The sequence below is a fragment of the Falco cherrug genome, chromosome 6, assembly GCF_023634085.1.
Source record: "Falco cherrug isolate bFalChe1 chromosome 6, bFalChe1.pri, whole genome shotgun sequence".
In the NCBI taxonomy this organism is placed as follows: Eukaryota; Metazoa; Chordata; class Aves; order Falconiformes; family Falconidae; genus Falco; species Falco cherrug.
Genome location: NC_073702.1, coordinates 40,540,558 through 40,567,148, shown reverse-complemented (window position 1 = coordinate 40,567,148; position 26,591 = coordinate 40,540,558). Strand labels below are relative to the sequence as shown.

The window sequence follows — 26,591 nt, the reverse complement described above, 5'->3', positions numbered from 1 at the left end:
TTGTACTAGAGGCTTGCCTGGTAGTGTGCTTGTGGTTCATTGTGCTTCATTCAGTGTCCTTATGGTTTAGCTCCTGCTTTCAAAATCAAAGCAACCAGTGAGGAGGAGTTTTGAATGTCTAGCATTCCAAAATCAGAAATACCAAAAATAAAGTGTTTAGCTCTGAAAGTTTTTTTTTGACTGGGCTCGCACATTTCTAAAATCTAATGCTTTAGATTGCATTATTGATAGCTATTTCATTTGAATCTCAATACAAATGTTAGCAAGTGTCTATACTAATAAAGAAATCTTAATGGCTTCCAGCATCATTCTGTCTTCTTGAACATATTTTAGAAGGTACTGTATAAATATGGGTTTCTTTTAGGATTTTGGGGGGTTTGGTGTATATATATGTCATGAAAGATACATTCCTGTTCTGGAGCTTTATAAATTGCTGAAACTGTTCCGTATGGTGTATAGAAAGACTCTTGTCGCTGATTTTATTAACAGCATTAAAAAGCTGAGGTGTGAAGGAAAGAGGGGACCTTATTTCCTTGAAAGCCCAAAACCTTGTGATTTAAATACAAGCCCATTGTATCTGTCCTAAAGAAATATTGGGACAAATACAAAAATTCATAAACATCAAGCAGAATGCTACTGGTGACACACGCACCCAGCCCCCCGTTAACAACTGGTACCCAGAGGGTACATGGTGAAGCAAACCCTTAAGTTCCACTGGTGCTGTATTTCGGTCTGGCTTAAAATGTGCTTCATGCTGAATTTCTGTACCTTATCTGTATTTTCTTCTTGCAGAAATGGAAAGTGGGGGAGGGAGGGCATAAGGACTCTCAAAAATATTACTGGTAAGCCAAGTATCATGATTAAACAGGGATATGTCAGATAAGATGATGGGAAGTGTAAAAAGATATGCTGCCTTTTCCCCCCAGTGTATCTTTAACATTATGACCAATGAATTTGTCAAGTGAAACAGCACAGTCGTCTTTGCATATCATTTGAACTGAGAGCTTGCTTTGAAGAAGATAAGCAGGCTGTGTTGCCCAGAAGAAATAATGATGCTAATTTATCTTTGCCTGTCCTCATAGACATAGCAGTGTGCATCGGTGTTGGAAAGGAAATAGAGAAATAACTGAGCTATAGCTTGCCACCTATTCAATGCCACAGTATTGTTGATGGCATACAGGGCTCTAAGAAATATGGCTGGTCTTAAAGTAGTGATTTATCTTACTTTGTCTCAAAAAGTATTTGGAAAAGCTTCCTCTGATGTAAGAATAGCTGTCGAATTATGCCAAAAGAGACTTCTTTAGCAAATTCTCCGCTGTATGAACAAAGCTACGTTGTGTAGGCTTTATGCTCCATCACCATCCGAAATGTATAATCAAGGATGAGAAAGTCTTAAGTAACATGTTTACCAATAACCTCTAACTGTCAATGTTTATATTCTGGGCAAGGGAAACTTGGAAGTCTTTCTGGTCTTTCTGAAGTTTTTTGAGGGGAGGGGATGATGAGATGTTTCCCTTAGCACTGAGTAATGGAGTAGCTTACCAGAAGTAAAAGCCCTTACAAAAGTGAAATCTGATGTCTTGCAGTACACAATTGATTAATAGTTTAGGTACTCACATTCAGATTCTTTCAAAAAGCTCTTTTCTTTGTGCTCTACATCTGCTTACCTGTCATCTTCCCTAGGATTTCATTGCCATAGATACTTCAGTCTTTTAATGACTTAAATATGAAAAAAAGACTTTCCAAACAGAATAGATTTTAAGCATTATTTATATTAGCTTTAAGAATGCCAGTGTGCTTTAGCCTATGATGTTTTATAATACATTTTACAATATATTGATGTCTGAGATGCATTTTTTGGTTTGATACGTGTATGTCTTAGGAATTTGTAGTATATTGTTTGTGAGGCTTTTTGTTTATAAATTATGAATGGAAGGGTTTTGTCCCTGAATGGAGACATTCATGTGTAAAGGCTGTTTGACTGCTGCATGGTATGTTAGGAATACTTACTCATCTACGAGTGAATTGCAGTGGAACATTTTTCTTTGTCAGGGAGATAAAAGCATTCTAGAGCCCTGAGAGTCCAACGAGTGTCTCGGCACAAGCCTCCAAGCTGCAGCTGGGCAGCTATATAGCAACTGGGCACTGTAGGAAGGCAGGGTGACAGAACCCTAAGGGTCAGCAGTGACTTCTGAATAAGAAGGATAAGATCAGTAGCAGTAAAATATTTCAGTGGTGCTGTTGTGTTTTACCAAAATTCGCATTAAATTAATAAACTGCAGGTGGCTTATGCAGACACATGGTTTAAAAAATAAAGTATTTTTATTTAATGTGTGTATTTCCAGAGGTATGGTGGTAGAAAAGTTACATTTATTGTGGCAATTTTAAATTACTTTATTTGAGGAAATGTTTTAAGTATCTATTCTTGTTCATTAGTATAGTGTTCTTCCATAATTGCCAAGTTCTCTGCCCTGAGTGCGTGTAAAATTATTTAATGCCTTACCGAGTTAGTAGAAAAATAATGTGTTACTGGAAAAAATATCTACCTGAAGTATATGTGGCAAAAAGCATCCAGACTTGGACAAAACATGATGTCTGGAAGAGATCTCTCCAAGGGTGCCAGGAAAGGTACAGAAGCTGCTGTTGAGTATTGCTGTTTAGCCAGAGGTGGTGTGGGGCGGGCAGGAAGGCAGTTTACATAAACTGCTGAGGTGTTTGGAGGGCGAGTACTGCTCTTTGGTGCTCCCTGGTCGTTGTTTGCATGAGCCTGGTGGGACAGGCCTGCTGCAGTTGGCTGGGGAAGCTCAAGACTGATTCTCGGCCTCTGCATTCGCTTTTGGTTTATCCATCATTTTGCTTCATCGTTTCCTCTTCTCACTTGCTGCTCCTGCTCTGATCTTGAAAGGATAGCCATGGAACAGCTTATAAGGACTGCTCCCTCAGCCAAAGCCAGACTTGGCTGCGTTTGGTGCAAGATAAAACGGTCTGCAGCCTTTGCTGGGGTTGGGCTCAGTTCAGTTCATGAGAATTTAGCTGAAGTGCAGGGATGTGTGACAGGATTGCAAAAATACCATCCAAAATGCATGACATTTGGAAGCTAGACTGTCAATGAAAGTCACTAACATCACCTAAATAAACATATTTATATTATTATGAATGTAGGGGGGGAAAAAGTATATTTGCTAGATTTTCCAAAGCAGTTATTCCAAAAGGCAAATGAGCATTATATGGAGAAAGTATATATGTTTGTACAGAAATGCTGAAAACTTTCCCTGCCGATGTTGGTAATAATAAGAATCAGAGTACATTCTGAGACTTAGCCAGGTAAGACTGTGAGGCTCAAGGAGCTCTGTCAGGATAAGGTATCCCTGCTCTCATACTGAGCAAGTGGATTGTTCGGTTTGTGAATTAACTCACCTGCAGTCACCTTCTGTGTTGGGTCAGTCTGGGTCCGGCAGCAGTATGGCAGGGCAGTACGGGCACTGATGGGCTCCTCTGGGTGCTACCTGGTGGATCTCTGCTCTGTAGTAAAGCATTGCTACATGATCCTTGTTCTCTTTTAAGGTAGTATCTTCCTTTCTTTCTGTACTGTAATATGTTAGGTTTCTCAGAGCTGACTGTTCTCAATCTAACGGTCTACCTGTCACCTCTAAGTTTGTTGTCATCTTCTGAAGCCCTTCATTGTCATAGCACAGTGAATGTGCTTCCATTTGGAGTCTGTCTTCCACCTTGATACCATATCTAGCATGTGTATGTTTTGTGTGTAAGTAAGAAGTTAAACTGTATGAGACTCTTAAGGGTTCGCTGTATGCATGTGAGAATCTGAGGCATTTAAGTGCCTAATAATAGTTTCAGAAGCATTAGTTAAACAAAAGAATTCTCTGAGGACCTTGGGGTATCTGAGGTTGAAGTATAGCTTGGATGTTGATAATGAAAAGAAGTCATTAAAAAAATTAAATGGAGTGCTTTATCTGAGCTCCCTATTTTATGACATGAAGCAAGCTCTTAGTAATCGCAGTTTATTACATAACTTGGATTCCTCATTTTTTTTAAACAGACAGTATTGCCCAATGTAGGAGACAGAACTCTGGTTTTAACTAGGCATCAGTATGGTCAGCGTTGTGTATTACATTTGAAATTGTTTTATTTTGGGAAGTGCTTCCCCAGAGACTTCATGTAGGTGGCTTGTAGTTGTTGCTAGCATTTGAACCTTGTGACTATTAATCCTACTCTGATAAAGATTAGAAAACAAGTCACTTGAAATGATCGTGGGCCCTGGCATTTGGTCTCCTCCAGGTCTTTTTGTTGCTAGCCCAAGTAGAGCCGAGCCACTGTGAGAAGTACTGGACCTGTGTTCAGAAAACAGTAACCACTGTTGTCTCTGCACAGCTGGCTTTGTTAGGATTTACTGCTTGCATCTCTTACAGTATTTGTATTCACTGAGCAGTTGCAAGTGCTTACATTTAAAGAGTTACACTTCAAGATACCATTTAAGGTTCTTAATCTGCATGTTACATTGTACATGAGAAATAGAAGGAAAGCACTGGAGATTTAAGAGGATGAGACGTTTGAGTCAATCACTTGAGCTTCAACTCAGTAATGCAAATCTGGCTTTAAGTGACCTTATTGATGTTTGCTCAAAGTAGCTTCTTTTTGGTACAAATGACTGAGCTTTGTTGTAGCTATTGTACAGGTAATGTACTGTCCCTTTAGAGATTGCCTTTGTATCCCTGATGCAACCTCTCTTTGCTTTAACAGAGAGTGCCTGCAGAAATGCCTGGAGCTAAGATAGATAGTGTGGTGTGCCTCATTTGATCATCTGTCAGCAACGAATAGAGAGGATAGGGCAGACAAAACCACGTGGCCATTGCTCTATCCCAGGTCTTGGAAGTTTGAGGGGGTTGGCTGTTGGTGAATGATGTTGAAGTGGAGAGCTTGATACCAGAGAATGAAGGACGTGACAGCATATCTGAAAGGGTCCTGGCCACTTCTGTGACTTACGCCTTGAAGAGAGGTTGGCAAGTGACTGTTGCAAGTTTAGGGCTGTGAGGGGATAGCAGGATTTTGAGCAGTCCTAGTAGGGTGGTGCCAAGTGCTGAGCACCCACGTCTTGAGGGGGTAGCATTGTATAATAAACAGTGCCATCTTCTGGGAGGAGTCGGAATGCTGTCCTTGTGGTCAGCTTTGAAGATGTTTTTAAAGTGGGGTGGTTTTGTTTTTGTTTGGGTTGGGGTTTTTTCTCCTTCTCTAATAAATGCTTTGAAAAACAAAACACCAGAGGTTGAAAACCAGTATTATTGTCTAGTAATGCAAGTCCACGTTACATCTCTGAATTATCACGATACAGTCTTCAAGGAAAAGATGGAACGTTTAGTTTATTAATGTTAAGTTTAATTTAATAAATCTATGTTTTGGAGTCTGTTTAAAAGAGCAGAAGTTTATCAACTGCTAAGCAATACTCCAGAGAAGTAAATCTCAGAAATAAAAGGACTTTGTCTGCTTTGTATGCTGAAGTCCATTACTATTTTTGTAAACAGGCTTTGTAAAACCTAGATAATTGCAACATCTTTTCTCATAGGAAGCATAGTGACCTATAGGAAAATGTTAAAGATCCAAAGTAAGAATGATTATTTTGTCTTTTATTGCTTGTAAGTTGTTATAACTCCTTCTGGCGATGTCAGAAGGGAAAAATGTTTTCTGTCATAAAATTATTATCCTATAAATAGTTACATTGGGGAAATATTCACTGTGGTGCAAAATCTGGGATTAGAGTTACTAAAATTATCTTAGCAAGTGGAATGTAAGATTCAGCATTTTCTGAGACTCATTAATGGTGTCAGATCAATCACCTGAACTCTTATTTGGAGGAAGTGAGCAATTTTAGTAACATTGATGGAACTATATGGGAGATGCAGCTGACATTGTGAGGAGGTTTTTTTGTTACATGCTTTCAGTTAAAGGAACCCAAGCAAAAAGCCAAAAAGTATAACCATTGCGGAGGGAGGAGAAAAGAGGAATCAATGTGTTAAAATCTTTATTGATAAAATAAATTAGATAAGGTGTATCCAGGATTGCAAGAATTTGTGAGATAGGCAGATAGATAGATTTGGAATTGGTTTTATTGCGTCATGATTTTCTAGGTAATATAAAGCAAAGATGCAAAGGAATTAGTTTCTAAAAACAAACAAAAAAAATCCTTTGCATGTAAATATTAGGTCTGTCATATTAAGCATGCTATATTCGGTACATTTTGTATTCCAGAGGGTCTCATTTTAATGACTGGAGTCCGATGTTTCTGGATAGTACAGTACTTAACTATACAATTGATTTGTAGTTAAAATGATAATTGAATGTGTATTTAATTTTTCAATATTAGTGTTAGCTTCATCTGTCACATAGTATTTAATATACAAAGAAAATGTCTAACTTTCCATATATTCTGAACTTTTAACAACAACAGAAATTGTTACTGTGTGTAATCTTTGTATTTATGCAAGTCCTCAGTGTTACAGTTAGGACTTCCATTTCTGACATCTGAAAGTAACGTATTGTTGACCTGTTTTACCATGTTAATTTTCAGTTGTTGATAAAAATCAGATGTGTTAGTGTTCATTGCAAGGGGGTGGTGGTCCTTGAGCATGCCTTACACTAAATACTGTATTTGCTTAGATACAATTTAAAAACTTTTTTTGTCATGTCATTTAGTAAATTACTTCTCCGTCATTTGGGAGTAAAGTATGTATAATAATATTTTGCTGCAAACTAGCCTGAAAAAATATACATTTTCCTGTATATTTGGGACACTGCATGTAGATAATCCTATTAACTCTTAACTAGTTTGAGACGATGTTTCACCGGTGCTGTGCTGGAGTGGACGCACAGTTATTTAATAGATCTTTTTGTTGTTGTTATTGGTGGTGATTGCTATTCTTTGTGTATTTTAATTCTGGTTTTTTTTGTAATCACTCGTGCTCCTGGAAGCTCTAGTTCAAATCATCTGTAGGAGTTGTATTTTAAGACAGGTGAACAACTCTGAAATCAGACTTTAAGATTTTCAGAGTGGATGGCACAGTATGTTATTATCCAGGTTCCCATTAACTTGGAAGATGCTGTTCCAAATATCTGGAAAATATTATGTGAATAGACAAGATAAGTAGAAGTATAAGAACTCGTGTTTAGCAAAGGAGGAATGCGATGCAGCTGACACTGAAGCTGCCCTCTTTTCCATCTGACTGAGAATGTCAGCAGTAGCATTCAATGCAAGAAGCAAGATGGTAACTTAACTTTAAAGTAGACGCTGACCATTTGTCTTGGGTTTCCTGTATCGTCATCTTTGTTTTCTTTAGTTTATGTCCTATCTAGCAGAAATGGTAGCATTTCTGGAAAGACAGATCAGAAAATGTCTGGTCTTAAAATTAAATCGTACTAATCAGAAATATTTTTGTTAGTAACAGGAAAAGCAAACTTTTTTACTGAATACTGCAATGTTTATGCAAGCTGCAGGATATCAATGGAGTAGATAACTTCAGGGAAGTAATTTATATTGAAGCAAGAACAACAATAATTTATACTGTATAAATAGTAGTTGTATCTCAATTGGAATACATCTGCATGTGCCAGTATTCTGCCTTACAGCAGTCGTTGATGTCCTGTTTGGAAAGCTACTCAAAGTTTGTGTATTTTTCATTTACTGCGTCCCCGTCTCCCCCCCCCTTTCCCCCCAAGTAGTCAGTATCAGCTGCAGTGGAGCAGGTTACAATAAATTGAAGCTGCTTAAAATTTGTGGTGTCTATTCTTCCTCTAGCCCAATAATATATTTTTTTTAAAGATCCCTTCAGGATTACATGAAAACATTTACTAAAACTTAAGAATAAAAATTCCTTAAACAATTTCTATCAAACACAACTATACATGTAACCCTGTTTTTATAATTTATGGTACAAGTATAAATATGGTATCTCTTAAGATATTTATTAACACCATTTAATGCTAGACAGCAGGCAACTTGCACTTAATTTTAAGGAAAAGTTGACAAAGCTTTAATGGTAAGGCAGTATTTTCCTTGGTTAACACTTGAAGGCATTTTATTCTAGGTCCCTTAGATCTTGTGCACTAGTGAATTAATAAGCCTGATTTCTTCCCATCTTTTCACACACAGGCAGAGGGAGAAGACAGCCTTAAAAAGATGCAGCTGATGGAGCTTGCAATTCTGAATGGCACCTACAGAGATGCCAACATCAAATCACGTAAGCATATCATAAGTTTGAGGGTCAATGCTATAGTAATGTCTGCAGGTTTTCATTCCTAAAGCTACTTTTTGGCAAAGTACAGCAGTAACTGTGTTGGAGAACGGAAAGCAGTAAAACCCCAACAAAACAGTAGACAGCTGTTGCAAAAGATCTTCTGGAGATTAGTTATATCAGTTCGGTGTTTTTTTGTTGGTTCTCCCCAGCCTCTGCCTCTTTGTCTAACAGTATGTCTGGGTTGAAATATTTACAGATGCATAGTTTAAAAAAAAAAATACCAACCCGTAAGCCAGATTTTTCTATTTCACAATCATTTTTTCCTTAATACATATAAAGGACAATACACTCCTTTTCAGTTTCATTTTTAGAGGTTTCATTTGAAAATGTTACAAGTGTTCAGGATACTGTGAATATGTTTTCCTGTAATATATTCCTTCCTTTCATCTTGCTTGCATGCGTCCCCCCAATGTTACGTTTTTCCAACAATTCATCAACTGATTTCACAGCTGAGTTCACAGGGATCAGTGATGTAATAAGCCATTTTTATGATTTCTTCCATTACATTTGTGTGAAAATGCATTTGCAAACGCATGTATGCACAGGTTTACACTTGAAAATTAATTATGTACACCTACTAATGAGACCATATACATTTGTGTCATACAAATTATTTTCTTTAGTTGCAAATATAATTTCTCCACCTGAAAAATGTAGTTGCTGATAATGTTCCAAAGTAAATTTTTGCTGTAGCTGTGATGCAGATGTCAAATGTAAGCACAGTTAAATCAGTCTTTTCACTAAGGGCCTACTGATATTTGCAAATTTGTTTCTCCACACAGTCACCATTTCAGTGCTGAATGTTTAAGGGTTGGAATGCAGTTAGGTCAATTTGAGAGTGCTTACACCAATGTAATTATTCTAATTTGAAAAGAGACAAAAGCAAGGGCTTTTACCACTACAATGGTAACGGTAAAGGTAAATCTTTTGACCCTAAAGAACACTGTAATATTTAAAGCTAGATCAGTTTTAAATATACATTTTTTTAGTCCAAAAATTAATTACAAATTTTTAAGTAAAGTAGCTCTCAGATTAACTTAAATTTATGCAAACTGTTGCATAGAAACCTTTATTTGAATTTGAGCAATTCCTTTGTCTGATCTGTTCCCATTGGCCCATGTATCTGTATAAATGGGAAGATCGATTATTTTTTTTCTCGTTTTTGACTAGACATTTCCACACTGATACTCACTTTCTGATAGTAAGACGTTTTCACTGTTTCTGTTTTGGTTTTATGGAAAACTTGAACATGTAGAAGCCATACTGGTTTATTTCTGTGTAAGAAAGGAAATCAAAATGTTTGAGGTTTTTTTGGAATTATACATGAAGTCTGAGCACTTTTGTTTAAAAAATTAATTAAAAAACCACAACAATCTCTAATCTGAAAAACTTCCACCATGTTTCTTTTCGGACCACCTGTAAGTTAATTAAATCAATGTAGATCAACAGTAGTGCATAGAAACCTATAAACCATAACCTTTTAAGACTGACTGTTACCAGCTGATGTGTTGATGTTTAAGAAGTTGTTCATCTTGTGTGCCAACAGGCTTTCACTTAATGAAAAGTGCTAGCACCATTGGAAAAAAAAAAAACAAAAAACAAAAAAACACACACACCCCACGCACACACACACACACACAAAAAAAAACAAACCAAAGGAAAAAAGCACCTATTTTCCTATGCAAGGCCATAGTCAACTTCTAATACAAAGCAAGTATTTTATTTTGGGGAATTTGATATCGAAATAACTTTTGAGTCTATTTTATTTATGCAAGTGTAGGAGAGGAGATATATTGTGGTTTTAGGTCACCTTTAACTTCAGTGATCCTGGAAATTGGCATTGCATATATGTTTAAATACGATTTTAAGATGTATAAAAACTGTGGACTTGTATGGCAGCTCTGCATAACTGAGTATCTGTGGACTCTGTAATTGCACTAAATTTTTTACTCTGTATTTGATTATGACAGTATTTTCCTTGTATCTCCTGCATGCATCTCAGTCTCATGCAGTCCTGATAGCATAAGTGAAGATATGTGGTCTAAATGGAGCTTTTGTGCTGTGTAACCTGTTTGAGAAATCTACCTTACTGTTTTACAATGGCTTTTTTATTTTGCATGTTCATACTTAATCACACTGGAAAATGGAAAGCTGTTTGCATTTGAATGGTGTGCTTTGGCACTGTGTGATCAGCGCATGTACTAATGATTTCCTTTTATTTTTCTTCTTTCCTACTTTTCCCCTTTTTTCCCATTCTTTCCACGTTTTGTACTGCTATCTCCATACTTTCCTCTGAATTTCTTTGCTTACTGTAGCAGCCCTTGCCTTTTCTCTTGCAGCAACAGCCCAGGCTCCAAGGATTATTACTGGGCCTGCGCCTGTTCTCCCACCAGCTGCCCTGCGTACTCCTACGCCAGCTGGCCCTACCATAATGCCTTTGATCAGACAAATACAAACCGCTGTCATGCCAAATGGAACTCCTCATCCCACCGCTGCAATAGTTCCACCTGGACCCGAAGCTGGTTTAATTTACACACCATATGAATACCCCTACACGCTGGCACCAGCTACATCAATCCTTGAGTATCCTATTGAACCTAGTGGTGTATTAGGTAAGATCTTTGTATGCGGATGACTGGAGAATATATTGTTTATGCTTTTATGATATTTGCAATCTAGAGGTCGTGAGGCTCAAAGAAAAAATTTGAAGCAACAATCTTATGTCAGGTATATCACAACTGCCTGGGAAAACTGTGCAAATGGTGTAACTCTTAAACATTTTAAACATGTTTTATGTTACTAAACGTGTATCTTTAGTATATTAATAAGATTACTGAAAATAAAATCTTAATGTTTGTATGACACTAGGTGGTGGATACATAGACAAGAAAAAAACCCACTAAATAGAGGTGATCATCTATTACATGTCATTTGGGCTCCCATAAATACCAGATTTGTTTGTGCTGTCTTTAACAAATTAAATTCCAGTAATCTTTGGAAGAGAGATCTTCCTTTTTGGCTATACCTTTTTAGTAGCAAAACTGGAGAGAATGGAAAGGTCTTTTTTCAGTTGGAGATTTTGGGTTTTGCCTCTTTATTTAGTACACAACTGATAGATCTCAGTGACAGAAAGCTGTAATTAATTTTGTAAGGAGAAAATAATTTCAGCGAATAAATATAAAACAAACAAAGTTCTGACCAAGGGATGATAAAATTAGTAACTTCACTGACAGCTGCTTTTATATACATTGGATTGAAATGTCCATCATTCCTAATATTTCAGACCATTGAGTTGCTGTGTGAAGGCAAGAATGATAAAGCATCCGTAACAATTCCATTAACTGGTCAATATAGAACAAGCAGTTCCAATAGTTTCTTCCTTCCCTACCCTCTACAGAATCTAAATAATCTTTTCTCTTCAGTTTGTTCTGAATTGCATATGACCTTGGTGCTACATAATGTTGATTTTATAGGACTTTGATCTTAGTTTGTTCAGTGGCAGTTATTGATTTACACAAATTCTAAACATCTCTAATGAACACTGGACAATAAGGTTCAAAGTCAATATTATGCTGAAAGTATTGCAAAAAAATCAGTGTTTCACTTAATTCAACAAGTATTTGTCATGTATCTGAATATGTGCAGGTTCCCACGTTATATTTTGTACAGTAAAAAAGAAAATATATTTCAGACTCCTGCTTTTCAGGATTAGTGAATCAATAATAAAAATTTCAGTAGGACACGAGTATGCAGTAGGTCTGTGTTTGAGCAGCTTATGGTTGTTTGTTACCCCATAGCCAAAATTCAGTGAGCATATGCTAATGTAATTATTGATTTCCCACAAACATGTAAATATTTTCCCCAGCTCCTCCACGCCCACTCTACAAGTACACTTGGAAAAGTCCTCGGGTGAAGTCACAGTTAACAGGCATAGTCACAGTAGCTATCAGTTGCTGGTTAGTAGCAAACCCCTTTCCTGAATTCGGTTAACAGCAAGTAAAGAAATCCATCATTCCATAGTAATAATTTAATATGATGCAGGGAACTTTGATTTCTCCTAGGATTTTTCGTAAAGAGAGAGGAAGGGAAAATTACTCCTAAAATGACATCTGAAACCATTGCTTACTTTTTGGCTTAGCTGTGAGAGCACAGGTGTGTTGTCCAAAACAGATCTCACCAAATAGTCTTACTTAAAAAAAGGAAAAGAGAGGGGGAAGACCACACTCCGTTTTAGGTAGTATAGATTCAATAACTCTTAATACATCTGCTCTATTATCTGAGCAATTGTATATAGTTAATTGAATCAAATTAGTTTTTCATTAAGTTTTATTTTGTAATACACTCATTCTCATTAATAGTATGCTATATTTTGTCCATTTTTGTGGTGGACCTTCAAGATGTCTTAAAATCTGTTAAAAATGGCAGAGAAATGCATCCCTATTAGTATTTTGGGGGATATTGGTGTTGGGATCAAATTTTAGTTGATGTCTAACTTTTAATTCCCTTCCTTTTATCTTCAGGTATGGCTTTCCCAACGAAAGGCTAAGAATTCAAGAACGGTCTTAACTGATCCTTCATCAGATCTGAATTTTAACAAATGCTTAGTTTCAGCAGCCTTGAAAAAAGCTTGGCCTAGCAGTCAGTGACTTACTTGCACTTTTTTGCACATAGATTTAAAATAAAATAGTGCTATTAATTTGGATTAGCTCCTATTATTACAGAGTAGCTGTAATTTATGAGTGTATAGTAGTATACTGACTGCTAAGTGTTCTATATAGTGTTTGCTTTACTAATCACCTAATTCATTGCAGTTCATACTTATTGACTTAAAGTTTAAAATCATGATCTGTAGGCTTGAAGAATTGCTTTAAAACTTTTTTTGTGGTAGAACTGGAAGTGATCTTACGGTTAGCAAATAATTGTCAGTATTAAAAGATGGCATTATTTAAAATAGTCCTGCTGCAAGAAAGGCACTTCAGTGAATATGTGACTAGTAAAGCTTAAATGTGCTTGGGTCTAATAGATTTCATGAAATACTGTAATTTTGGGATTGTAAATGAATGGATTAAACAGGTTAAGGCCAGGATGTTTAAAATAAATGCAATATTAATCTGCACAGATAAACTTCTTTTTAAAATTAAGATTTGAAACTACTGTGCCTTAACTTGTTGCGTTTCTTAAAATGAACTTTTGTAGTTAATGACCATTTAAATCCATTTTGATAAACCTGCTGTTAATGTTTTCTTTGAATGTTTTCTAACTTTGTCTTGGTAATTGCAATTTAACTAGGTGCGGTGGCTACTAAAGTTCGAAGGCACGATATGCGTGTCCATCCTTACCAAAGGATTGTGACCGCAGACCGAGGTTAGTTTAGTTCTGCAGTTCTTGTTTGTAAGAAGTGCTTTGAGTGTACATGAGATTTGCAACACCACAGCTGGTTAACCAAATACCCTATTTTGACCCATTCATTATTTTTCTCAAAAATCTGAATAGTTAATACTTTAAAGCTTTGGGAATGCTTGCAGTTTAAAAAAAAAAATCTGTAAACTTGGCTTTCCCAGCTCAATTAAATATATAAGCTTTGTGATATATTTAATATAAATGCTATAACCGATTCCCTCTTTAAAACTATTTAAAGATCCATCTGCATCAGGAAACATGAATTCAATGCTGCAATAATTAATTTCATCATGTTCCCCCCCCCCCCCCCGCAGTTTGTTCTTTAAATTGGTGTAGAAATATCAGATTGGTGTTGCAAAATAAAATGAATGGATGGTTGCTTAATGAGAAAGAAGTAAAGGAATAAATGCCTCCTGTCTGTGTCTGGAGAAATCTGAAGATTTAGATTCCTTTTTTCCAATAAACTTTTGAGCCACTGTACTGTATATTATGAGGAGGATGCATGTTCTCAGATACCTGACTGAATTCAGGAAAGGTAAGGGCTGTGAAGATAATACTTCAAAAGTTGTTTGAATTTGAATTACTAAGGGTAGGGGAAGGGAGGGTGTTGGGTTTTTTGCCAAAATCTATTTCTTGGTATTTGCCTTTTGCTGCTAAAATGTGTAACCTGAAGGAGAAACAACTTTTGAAGTCCTGTTGGTGAGATGACATCCAATATTTGGGCATCTCTCTTAAACCCTTGAATGGAAAGTAAATCTTCATTTTTCTCCTGTTCCTCAAGTGTAATGCCTTTGGACCCCTGAATGAAGTATTTAAGCTTATTGAGAAAAATGATATTTTCGGTTTATTGACATTGGCTAGGAATCAGTGTGTGGGCTGAATTCTTATCCTATCCCTGCTGCTGACTCACTGTGGGTTTCGGCAAGTCATTTAATCTCTCTGTATGTTTTCTCATCTGTAAAATAAGGATAATAATACTTCCCTACCTCACAGGGGTGTTGTGGGGGTTCTTGTTTTGTACAGGGCTTTGAGGATGCAAAGCATTATGTGCCAAGTATTATTATTCTGCTTTCATCAAAATCACTGTTGTGCAGGCTTCCATGATATCGTAATATTCAAAAGCCAAATTCAAGTGACAGATCTGACATCTCCTAGCATTGACTACACTTCACTTCTCACAACCTTCCATAAATTAACTGCAAGCAGCAGTACAGATTTCAGTCAATACAGTAAAAAGGGCCCTCCTGGTTATTTGCTGTATTGATGTAACTTTTTATCTTTCATATGATCTTATGCTTTACAGAAAGTGTAAAGCTGATAACGAGACACTATAAAGTTTTCTAGAAGATTGCTTCTTCTTCTTCTCTATCACCACACACTATTTACAGCCCATTGGCTTGTTCTCATTTCTTGAGAATTCTTAAATGGGCAACAGGGTATTAATCACAATAATGTCACAGCCCATGTTTACAGAAAGAAAAAAAAATGTTAAAAAAAAAAAAAAAAGAAAAAAGAAATAGAAAAAATTATTTAAACCTGGCTCTTTCAAGAGTAAATGGGTGGTAAGGATTTGTTTGTCTTTGGAAGTCTGACCTAATGTTGCAAGAATCAATTTTGGCTAATGGTCTTTCATGATCTGCAGTGGTAGTTTTTCAGGTGACAGGTGAGACTACTTTTTTGTTTCATTAGATATTTGCCTGAGACGACTAGTAAATATACTGATGAAGCACAAGGGGGATATACCAATTTGTAGTTTCAAGTTCATTATTGTAGTGTTTACTCAACATAGATTTAAAATATTTTGTGAAGGGCCTAGATGTTTCATCTGGGTCACGTATAAGTAATTGAACTTAATTATTGGTATCATTTCACTCTCTTTTAAAATACAGCCATTTTCTGATAATACAGTGTTCATCTCTAGCAATATAGGAAGCCCGCAGTCTTAAGTGGGTAAATAAATACACATAACTTATGATCTGTGGGATAAGTTATGCATACCTCTCTCTTTTAGCATGAAAACCATGCTGATATTTCAGGAGAATGTTAAAGTCTTATTTAGATAATCCCAGCGCGTATTAAGAAACTTACACAAAGTTAATTTTAGAACTGTACTTCATGTATTTTGAATTTGAAACCCTAGATTATCACTGCACGGATTTAACAGTTTCAGAAAAGGTTTTGAATAGAACTTTGTTCAGCAATAAAACAGTTTCTTTTAATGTGCTAAAATTATGTTGTAAAATTAAAATACTGTCAATATTTACCATATTTACCTATTTGGTTGTTCTGTCACCGGTATACTTCTATAGCTATAGTCATGAAAAACAATGTCAGCAAACCGAAATACTTTTTTCAATGTGAAAACTTTTTTTATATATAGTTAAATGTCACTAAATCGAAATTTACATTCATTGGGTCTAAAGTTTTTTTGTAAAAAAAATTCTAAACAGACTTTCAGATGACTTTGTAGTACTACTGCATTCACTTTTTAAGTAGGTTTTTATTCTTTGCATAGTTTGTTTGGGTTTGTTGTTTTGGGTTTTTTTAGAGATAAGCACTGCATTTAAGGCAAGAATCCCCAAATGTGTACATGTTTTGCTCTTTACAGCTAAGCATTTAGAATTGGTGAAGGGTTGAAAAATATAGCTCATTTTAACTCAGAATAAAACCCCAGTTTATAAATAATACAAAATTGAATTTGATGCATATAACAGAGAGACTGACTGGTTTAATTGTAATAAACTGTAAATGGTGTTGCACAGTTGACAAACCTGTGTGTACTGTAGAAGGCCAGAGACTTGGCAGAGGATGTATCACAGGTGTACTGGTATTTTTAAAAGGTAGCTTGCTTTGAATATAAACTCCACACAAAATATTAATGCTGAGAATTTTCTTGAATGTTTTATCCAAACCAACTGTCACATAATTTATATATAAAATTTAATACCATTTAATCAAAATTTTAATCAGTATCAAAATGCTTTAAGAGTCTGTTTCTAGTATACCTGTAAAGTGGTGAGATTGTGCCACATAAAATATTTATTTTTATTTTTGCTTATTTTTGAAACAGCCGTTTTAATTTAAACAAATCCCACTTAGCATGGTTCTGAAAAAAATCAGGGAGCATGGGGTCTCATTTATGTTACAGTAGTAATTTTTCTTAGTCTTATGAACTGTATCCTAAATGATAGGCCATTTTTTATTATGTGAAAGTAAATCAGCCCATGAGAAAGATTGCTAAATCAATGCTATCTGTGAATATTACACCTACTGGACTTCATTTTATGTAATGGCACAAATCTGACTTTGCACTGAATACCTTTCTCACTTTCATCTCCTCTGCCTTAGTCAAAATGGCAACAGTACAAAAACTTTATCAACCTCAGAATTTATTAGCTATAATTAAGCTGTTGAATGAGTCTTAAAAAATATATATATAAAAAAAAAAATCATACTACTGTTAAGTGGACCAAGTTTGGTGAAGGAGAATGTGAGAGAATGATTAAAGAAGGAACAGCTCAAGAACATTGGGAATGATAACTTTCCACTTGAGAACTTTTTTATGTTTTACTGTAATTTGTTTGTTTTTTTGGGTTCTATTTTTTGTTTTGGTTTGGGTTTTGTTTTGGTTTTTTTTGTTGGGTTGTTTTTGTTGGTTTGTTTTTTTTTTTTTTCAAAAGAAAATAGTATTTACAGGTGGCTTCTTTTAAAATATAAAAATATAAAGCAGGAATGTATATGAAATGTCAGATTTTATTGTATTTGCAGAGTATTAGCTTTGAAAATGAATAAAGAGAGCTGTTTGTAGTTTTTAAATGCCTTATTAGTATCAATTAGATATTTTCTCTATTTTTTGATGTACTTAGAGCTTTTTAAGTATAGACTTTAAAATGGCAGGACTTTTACAGTGTTTACATGCAAGTGCATTTTATAAGTGTCCTATATGTGTAAAATAGTATTTTGAACAGGAAAATGCTGGCTAAAGTAGCAGGCTGAGCATTTTCCTGGTTCCCACGATGATGCCTACGTTGCTAGACTACAGTTTAGTATTGCTTTGTATTATGAGGCCAAGAAATTCCATGTTGTTTGTAAATAGAATAAATGAAAGGCAATAAAAAATTTATTGAACAAAAACCCTTTGTTTGGCCCATAGTTTGTTGAACCAAATTGTTTCTCAAAGTCCAGAATTCCTTAGATGACTCCATTCTTTTAACAACCAGTTATTAATAATCACATCCATCATTAATAGTTGCTTTAATGCTTGCACCTGGGGAGGTACTAATGCTTAATAGCAGTCAGATACTGATGCTCTGCACTGACTGTTGTTCCAGAAATCTTCTACCCAGTTCCAAAACTGTTCATCGTTTTTTGTTTTCCAATTTCCTTCATCGACTGCTACTAACCATTAGTCATTAGTTGTATTTTATCTCTATTTCTCCTGTTAACCGGTTTTGTGGGAGCGGGCTTCTCCTTCACGTGTCCAAATCATGATGGAGGGCTGTCATGATTTTATTGCATTCTGTAGATGGTGTCAATCAGTATGTCAGAATTAAACATGCTTGTTTTTTTATTAGTTGTGATTAGTTTTCATGTTGTCATTAAGCCGTCACTAGCTGGAACTAATCTCTTCTCTATCTTTTCTTTCTTTTTTTTGTTTTGTTTTTTTTTGTTTCTAACCACCCAGCCGCCACCGGCAACTAACCTATGACCTTCTGACCTCTGAACTCTTCACCCAATGATGACCTGACCATGCCTGCCTGCTGATCAGTTAACTGGTAAACGCCTTTGCTTGCCTGTCTTCAGTGCAGCGAGCTGGGGCACTTGTCCGTTCGTCTTACCATCTAACAAAACAGACAAAGAAATTGTTGTCCTCCAACTCCGCTTTTTGTTGTTCTCCTGTTTGGGTGAAAGTGGTTCTAGAACCTGCACTGAATAGTAGTAAAGCAATAAGGTCCAACTCATCCCTCCGCACTGATCATCCTCTAGTGTCCCACCCCAAGCGAACGGTAAGGAGGCCTCGCACGAGATGGAGACAGATGTCCCTTAACTACCCGATGACAGAGGCAGTTACTGTGAGAGACTTCTAGGAATATTTTTCTTCTCAAAAAATTAAGAAAAAAAAAAAAAGTCAAAGCTCTCTCTGAATGTACTGTGTGATGATGCATCATGCATGAACCTTTGGTCAGGGATATCATTGGGGAAGGGATTCCAAAAAGTATTCAAAATTTGATACGCTGTTTAGTCACTACCAGTGCCCTCAAAGGGCGGATGTTGCAGCCTTTTTTCTATTGCCTGCCAAATTGGACGTTTTAAAGGAAAGTGTGCCATGAAATGCAGATGACGATGACTTTTCGGAACTACGTTGATGCAGAGAACAAAACAGCAACACTATTAAAGCAGAATCTGAGTTTAAATTATTTTAACCATATTTTAATCTCCTCAGAAGATTACATGAGAACAAGGTACATGCATTATGTGTCACATTACTGGGCAAACTGTTCAAATATTTTTTTTAAACCTCCCTGTATAGAAAAAATGTCATTAAGGATGTAAAAGCCATGCTTGCCTATTTGCTGTATACGTGTAATGAAATTGTAGATAAAGTGTAGTGCATTGAAACAAAATGAACAAAAAAGTAGATACTTTTACTATACAAGGGTGCTGGTGCAGAAAAAAATATATTTTTGGAAATGTAGCATTTTATACTTTCAAGTGTTATAAAAAAAGAAAAAAAGAACAAAGAAACCCTTTATTTCATTAAATGATTTTTTCTGGTGGTTGTCAAGAAACAAAAGACCAAAAGAGCCTTTTAGTCTTTCTTTTTTATTTTTTAAGTATTGGAATAAGTCTAAAGAAAAGGAAGTGCCTTATTTTCTTCATGGTCATTTAGTCAAATGTCTCGTATAATCAGCTTCTCCCTCAGACAAGTTACTGCATGCCACTCAGTCGCCCAGTATGTGAAAGAAGCTGTGAGGGAAGACAAATGATGAGTTGACCATATTAATTACCTGATTTTTGCCATACTAGTGTGATGTGACTTTGCCAAAATCTCATTATGTGAAATATTTGCTAAGTTTTTGTCAAACCAGCCCATTGTTATTTCAGCCACTCTACTTTTTAAATCATAGCAAATGCCGTACTTGTGCAATGTAAACCAAAGGGTTCTGTGATGCAGACGGTCTCGTGCTAAATGAGACGATTAGCTGACAGGTGTTTGTAGAGCTGGAAGTATGTCATTTTTGTTCAGGGATGGAGAGGAGATTTCTTTTTTTGGGTTGGAATAAATATACATCAAATACAGTAGGCTTCAGCATCACCCGGAAAACTGATGTTCTGTGGATAAGGAAACTGAAAGTGCTTAGCTAGTTTTCAGTTATAGTCTGAGCGTGTCCCCAGTTTTCACAAGCAGCTCTCACGAAGCCGTTTGCCAAAACAGCATGCAAGTTATTTATTCTTCAGCTCTTCTTTGGCTATTGTTAGATCTGCCTGCTGGCTTTTCTTCAAAAGATAAGCAGGAGAGGGACATCAGCTAATTGTTTGAAGTCCAGCTACACTTTATTTTTAACCCTTATTTTCACATGAGATTCATATAGCTGGGCAGTTGAAAGAGCTGAAGCTGTTGAACGCACAGTATTTAATTCTGAAAAAATTAAGTATTACTTTGTATGGGACTCAGTACTATACTTGGCAAATATCAGGTGATAACTTTATTTCCCCTCTTGTCAACTTATTCTCCTCCTGCAAATCTTCACAGCTTCCAAATGAAAGGTCAATAGTAAGCTAAGAGGGCTTACATTTTTAAGCACCTGCATGGTGACCTCATCTAACATCTTGTCTCACCTGGAAATAATTATCAGTTTATTTACTATGCAATAGACATTCATCCTTTCGTATTCAGCTAGCTTTTTGTTTATTGTGCCACCGGCTTTGTCTTCCTGTTACACATACAGTTGTGTTGATTTTATTTACAGTATATGCTGTGCCATTTCGATTTTATTTTGGTTGGTTGGTTGAATAAACTTGCGACACTCTAACATTTGAAGAGAGATTTGCTAAAACAATACCAGTATTTGATCTAGTTTCATCTCAGCTATGATAAAACCTGGACATTTTAGATGTTTATCAAAGGTCTTTTACTGGGGGGGGAGGGGAAGTGTATGAAATAGATGTGTGACATGTGAAAGTAATGTTTGCTCTGAACAAACTTCTGAAAACTTAGTTGACAAAATTTTGGATCAACTTAAAAAAAAAGCATGACTTTTGAAATCTCTGAATGCCTTGGTTCTCAGTATTATCATTCTTTAATGACTTTTTCTTTATTAAAATAAGTAGTTTTAAGACTTCTTTCTGACAGTATTATGTAATTTTTTTAGAGTGGGTAGATGGGAGTGTCGCTTGTATGTAACCGTACAGATGACATGTATTTGTCTATTCTTTATTATCTTAGTAGTTTCATGCTATGTATGTACCATAACCAACCTATTGCCTATGAGAAACATGTAAGATAATGTATTTACAGCCATTGTTACAAGTTTATAATGTATTTTTCTATCTTGTTTTATATGTATGTTATATAACATTCAAATGAATTTTTTTCCTGATTGAGAAAAAAGGATACAAAATGCAAAACCCACAATTTTGATAACTGAAAAATTGCCAATTGTTTTGCAGTACTTTATTATATTGGGAGCGTTGTCTTTCTTGGGCTTTTAGTTAGCTACTGGATGAATACATTAGACATTTGGGTTTTAGTTGGGTTTTTTCATAGCTTGCATTTTAATTCTTTGGTTCTTTGCTGTTTCTATTAACCCATAGCATTATTTTAATAAATGTTATAATACCAACCTACTAACTCCGGACTATGTCTGTTTATTAACCATTACATGTTTAATTAAAATAAACAAATAAAGACGGAAGAATGTAAAGTCTTGAGTTACTGGACTAACCCTGAAGAACGTGACCACAGATAACACAACGTGACTTGTTTTTATGTTGTTTGTCGGCTGACATTCTGCACACTACTATTAAGTTGGCTTTGGTCATTCTGGCCTTTTACCTTGGGGAATAGGTGCCAGTAGAAATGGGAACAAAGTAGCATTTTTTGAGGCATTTTTCTCGTAGAGTCTTGCCACTTGCCTTTCAGCATCTGCATTACTAATTCCACACTTTCTTTTTCTTTCTCTAAAATAATTACTGTCAGCTCACAGCAAAAGAGCAAAGATGCCAGCGTATTGGTAAATCGTGAGTGTACAGAAACCAGTTTGATTCTTTGTTGAACCATTCAGAGGTGACTTGTGATCTGTTTTGGCACCTGATTGACTGTTGCATCATGTGACCTTTGTAAGCACAAAGTACTTGAGATAGAATTACCATACATCGAAATATGAAATCCGGGGGTTTGCCTTGCCAAAAGTGCCTTATTTTCTTCATGCCCACCCTGTTTTTAAGTTACTTTTTCAAAAAATTCTGCTATAGTCTATCAGTATTGCTTAGCTCAGGGAAGTACAATTTCTGTAAAGCCAAAGGTCAAACTGGATCATTTCCTAATGACTGCAGAAAGTACAAAAATACACCTTTCACTAAATTACCAAGCAATGGCCATTTCAAGTTGCAGGGCTGCCTTGATATGATCTTTATCCCTGTGGATGACTGTAGCAACATGAACGCAGGGAACTGAAATGGTGAAAATGCTGTTTTGTATGTACATCTATGCAAATATTTTTACAGAAGTGTTTTTCTTTCTTAAAGCTTCTGCTCTCCGAGGCTCCTTTACATATCTGGGGTTGTCTTCCTAGACTGGTAATCTTCAGTGGACAATAATTACAGCTAATGTTGAGGGAGATCCTCAATGTAGATAACGCTTCAGATATCAACAGTTTTTTTGTGAAAGCCCAGTTTTTTCCTGTAGATAGTAAAAATTCAGATGAGGAGTCTTTGCATCTATTCAAATGCCTTCTTTAATTTATGATGTTTCAAAGTACATATCTTGAAATCCATATGATATAAAAATTATAATTTTTTTAAATTTCTCACAGTATTGGTAGTAATTAAAATAGAATGCATCTTTATTTTATGGAGAAAAATAGCTCTGATGAAGATGTTCATTTTCTAATGGCACGTAGCTCTTCGTTTTACAAATGTGAATAGGTACAGCTGAAATATCAATGCATTTAGAATAGTTTCACTTGTACAGAAATCTTTTGTAATTTAAGAGATCATGAATTGTTGCTATGCTAAAATTCAACCACAGGCAGATGATAAAAAAGTTATTAGGCATTTACAAGAGATAACATCAGGACCTGTAGATTGGATAATGGCACAAATGTCATTTCATAGCCAATAATTTCTATTCCTAAAGCATTTTATCAGAGGTATATTTAAACTTGGTAAAATACTCTCTCTGGTGTAGCTGAAACTATCCAGAGGAGACAAAAGATTAGTGATTGATACTGCATAGTACTTCCATTCCCAGAACTACTGCTTTTCTGTAATATTTTACTATTTTGTATTTTTACTAGGTATTGAACTACTGTCGTACTTTTTCCACAGTGCATTTTCATCTCATTCTTCGTTACATGCAGTAGTGAAAGTTGCTCTAATTTTTGAGGTACTTTGAAGCTGAAGGACAGCAAAAAAAAGGAAAACTAAAAATTTTATCGTAATTATTGTCAACCACAAATGCATTTCTGAAATTTGTCTGAGTCCCTGTCTGAAAATTTAACTACTTTATTCTTTGCCTACTTATAGGAAAGAAACAAGCTATTTTTAAAACTGGATTTGAGGAGGAGTTCAGTGTTGCTACATCACTGAAGCTAGGTTGTTCTTTTTCTTTATTATTATTCTGGGGTTAAATTGTCCTAACATTTGAAAGATCATACATTCAAGTCAATTGGAGAGTTGCTGTTCCATCCAATGTAGTGGGATTTATCTTAGGGTAAATCTATGTATTATTAGGTCAGAAAATAAACAAAAACATCATAGAGCCTTTCAAAGTAGAATCTGACCAATGCTGTTCACTTAAAAGTGAACTGTTCTATCAAAGTGCAACAAATCCGGTTTCTCCAAGAATATTTTCTTTTTATGTTGTCAATCCAGAATATATTTCGTAATAAGTCTTCAAGGCCATCTTTCAAATGTTTTTAACGAACATATGTTCAGTGTATACAGACCATATTGACACTTTATTTGAACATACCTTTAAAAAGTATGTCCAGAATCTGCATGTAATGAATGGTTTATTCCCAAATTGTACTCTTTGAGGGGGACCACTAAAACATTTTCTGCCCTGAAAATGCAATGAAACATTGAAGTGTGTTGCCATCCATTAAGAAATTACTTTAACTTGGGGCAAGCATGAGTATACAAAACTTAATTCTTTGTGTCTGGGTAAAAATAGCAGTCATCATAAATAGCACGTTGTACAGAATGGGATCTGGGTAACACATTCCTAGGGTTGAAAATACATAATTGTTACTGGAATTTCTGTTCTGTTTTTAATATTTTGATATATTTTTCTTAAAAACACTATTAATGGAATACTGTCCAAATAACACGTGAACCATAACATTAACACGTGGTAATCAATGTTGAATCAAACTGGTTAACGAAAGTACAGTGCTCTTCCTTCTATGTGCCTGCGCACTAATTGCAGGTGGTGTGGTTCTGCATAGGAGGTGGGTGTTAGGCACAGCAGGTTGCAGTGCTAATTTCTTGGTGCCAGCACTTGGGATGTCTGTCTTTGACAGCAGACTAACCGGGAGGAATCTGACTCCCAAGGCAGAGATTTAACTGAGATCTGAAAATCTTTAGAAGAATTAATTGGAAAAACAGCAACAACAAAACAACTTATATACATATATGCTTTGACTTGTATTATGGCAGTTTGTGTGAAACATTTAAGGTTTTGTTTGTGCGAAATAATGTATTCTGAGGGGAAAAACAAACATGGACGTTGCCAAAACACATGTAAATAAAAACACCATTTATGACTGTACATTATGTGCAATAAAGTAACTGGAAAAAGTGCATGTACTTTATCCTCAAAAGCAAACCGACAGCTCTCAAAGCTGTAACTATAGTTTTATTTTCTGAAAAGTTAAATTTTATTCTGTATCTAAACAGCAGAATAAAGAATGTACATTTTTCACACTTCAATTTTCATTAATGCTTTTAGCAGTGTTACAAAAGATGTTAATTGCTGAAGAGGCTTAAATTTTCATGGTCATCTGATTGCCAAGGTATTTTTTGCTTAACAGTTTTTTATTGCATATGCTGTTGTTTGTAACTGTAAATGAAGCAAGTATCCATTACATATTGTAAACATGCAATACACATTTCAAACAGATTTGTGGATGCACCGATTCTATAAATTTCTTAAAGATGACCAAGTGATTTCCATTTTATTATACTTCTGTAAGCATTGTTACAATTGTTTAGAGCAAATAAGGAAAGGTAGTACTACTTTGTAGTAAAGCTAAAGTACTGGTTTGGGGAGGAGGTTCTGATTACTATAGAAAACTATGATAAGTCTGCCACCCTACCTAGTATGAATACATTGAGAAACACCCTTTGAAGAAGAAATAGATTATAGCGGTTTAATATTTTCATTAATATTTATGTGATGATACCTGGTTACAGTTTAAGACAATTTCTTTATACTGGTTAAATAAAAACCTGTTTGCTTCAGAAGTAAGTGTACAATATATAAGGTTAAACATGGCATCTTTAAGAGTTTGGTAGAATAAGGGAGAGGAGGCTAAATACCAACATTTAGGTATGCTTCTGCACTCTTCCAGGAAGGAAGGAAGATTTGGCATAATTAGCATTCAAAGATAGCTTCCATATTGAATCTCAACAAAGCGGTGGCATTAGTCATACCTGAGCCAGCTTTAATCTCTGTAGTTCATAGAATATAGGCAGGCTGTTCTGCGCGTGCCACCCAAGGAGGTAAAACAGCAAAGAGGTCGAGGGCTGCTACTGCAGATGCCAACGCGGGTATGCTGTGTGCTGCGGTCCTGGCTCGAGGTGTGGGCACAGCCTCACCTTCTGTGCTGTCTGGCTGCGGTGTGCCAAGCCCCTCCTTCATCTGTCTCCATCCCTTGAAACCAGAATTGTGATGATCTTTCTTATCGCTTGCACCAAGTCAGTAATAACTTGTTTATGATCACGTTCGTTGCATTTATTGGTCTACGGATTAGGTGTGGAATTTAATGACTGGAAAATTTCTATCAGCAGACTTTACTACTGTTCTGCTGACGCTTTCTACATAGGTGTTTTGGTATGTTTATGGAGAATGACCCAATGTTACCAAGTGTCTCCTGAATGTTCTTACTACAGTTACTGTCGTTCCCTTGAGGAAATGCAAACTTAACCATTATCTGTGTCAAAATAATGAGAGGCACACATACCAAAGAGTGCAAAATGCAGTGTCTGAAATGCCTTTGACTCTGATAATTCGGGTCTACCAACACAAGTAGAAAGAGACGGTATCCAATTCTTTTCTCAGTATCCATATCAAGTTCTCAAGCAGTTACAAAAAGACAAGTAACAGCTGGTTCCTGTTGAGTTGAACTCTTCTAAAAGTTATCAACAGCAAATAACCAGTAACTCCCCAAAATATACACTTCAAAGACTTTGTTAAAAAACTGCATAGCATATATTTGCCTTTTTTAATTTCTGTCACTGCATTTTTCAAAGTGTTTTCATCTTCAGCAACAAAGTTGACTACTTCTAGTAGTAAACTGGATAAACACAGAGGTGAAGTTCAAGGGAAGGACCACCAAATGACAGCATACCTCTCCACACTGCATCAGTTCAGCAGCTCATCATTAAAGAAGGTGCTTTCTCTACGTTTTATATATTTGTGAACTCCTTAAGACGAAAGGCTAA

At 35.7% G+C, this 26,591-nt stretch overlaps 1 protein-coding gene across 11 annotated transcripts in view; it reads left to right on the top strand.

The window, feature by feature from the left end:
- Positions 1-21,555, top strand: part of QKI (QKI, KH domain containing RNA binding) — a 160,076-nt gene extending 138,521 nt beyond the window's left edge. For 2 of the 11 annotated variants that reach the window (XM_055714083.1, XM_055714087.1), the window contains 4 exons: positions 8,159-8,246; positions 10,643-10,915; positions 13,593-13,667; positions 18,388-21,555. In XM_055714083.1, the coding sequence (XP_055570058.1) occupies positions 8,159-8,246; positions 10,643-10,915; positions 13,593-13,667; positions 18,388-18,404 (453 nt within the window). In that variant the 3' untranslated portion in view covers positions 18,405-21,555. Of the gene's footprint in view, positions 1-8,158; positions 8,247-10,618; positions 10,927-12,823; positions 17,371-18,387 lie in introns of those variants that run through there. The other 9 variants (XM_055714081.1, XM_055714084.1, XM_055714088.1 and 6 more) reach the window with 6 other exon arrangements.
- The last annotated feature ends 5,036 nt before the right edge of the window (positions 21,556-26,591 follow it).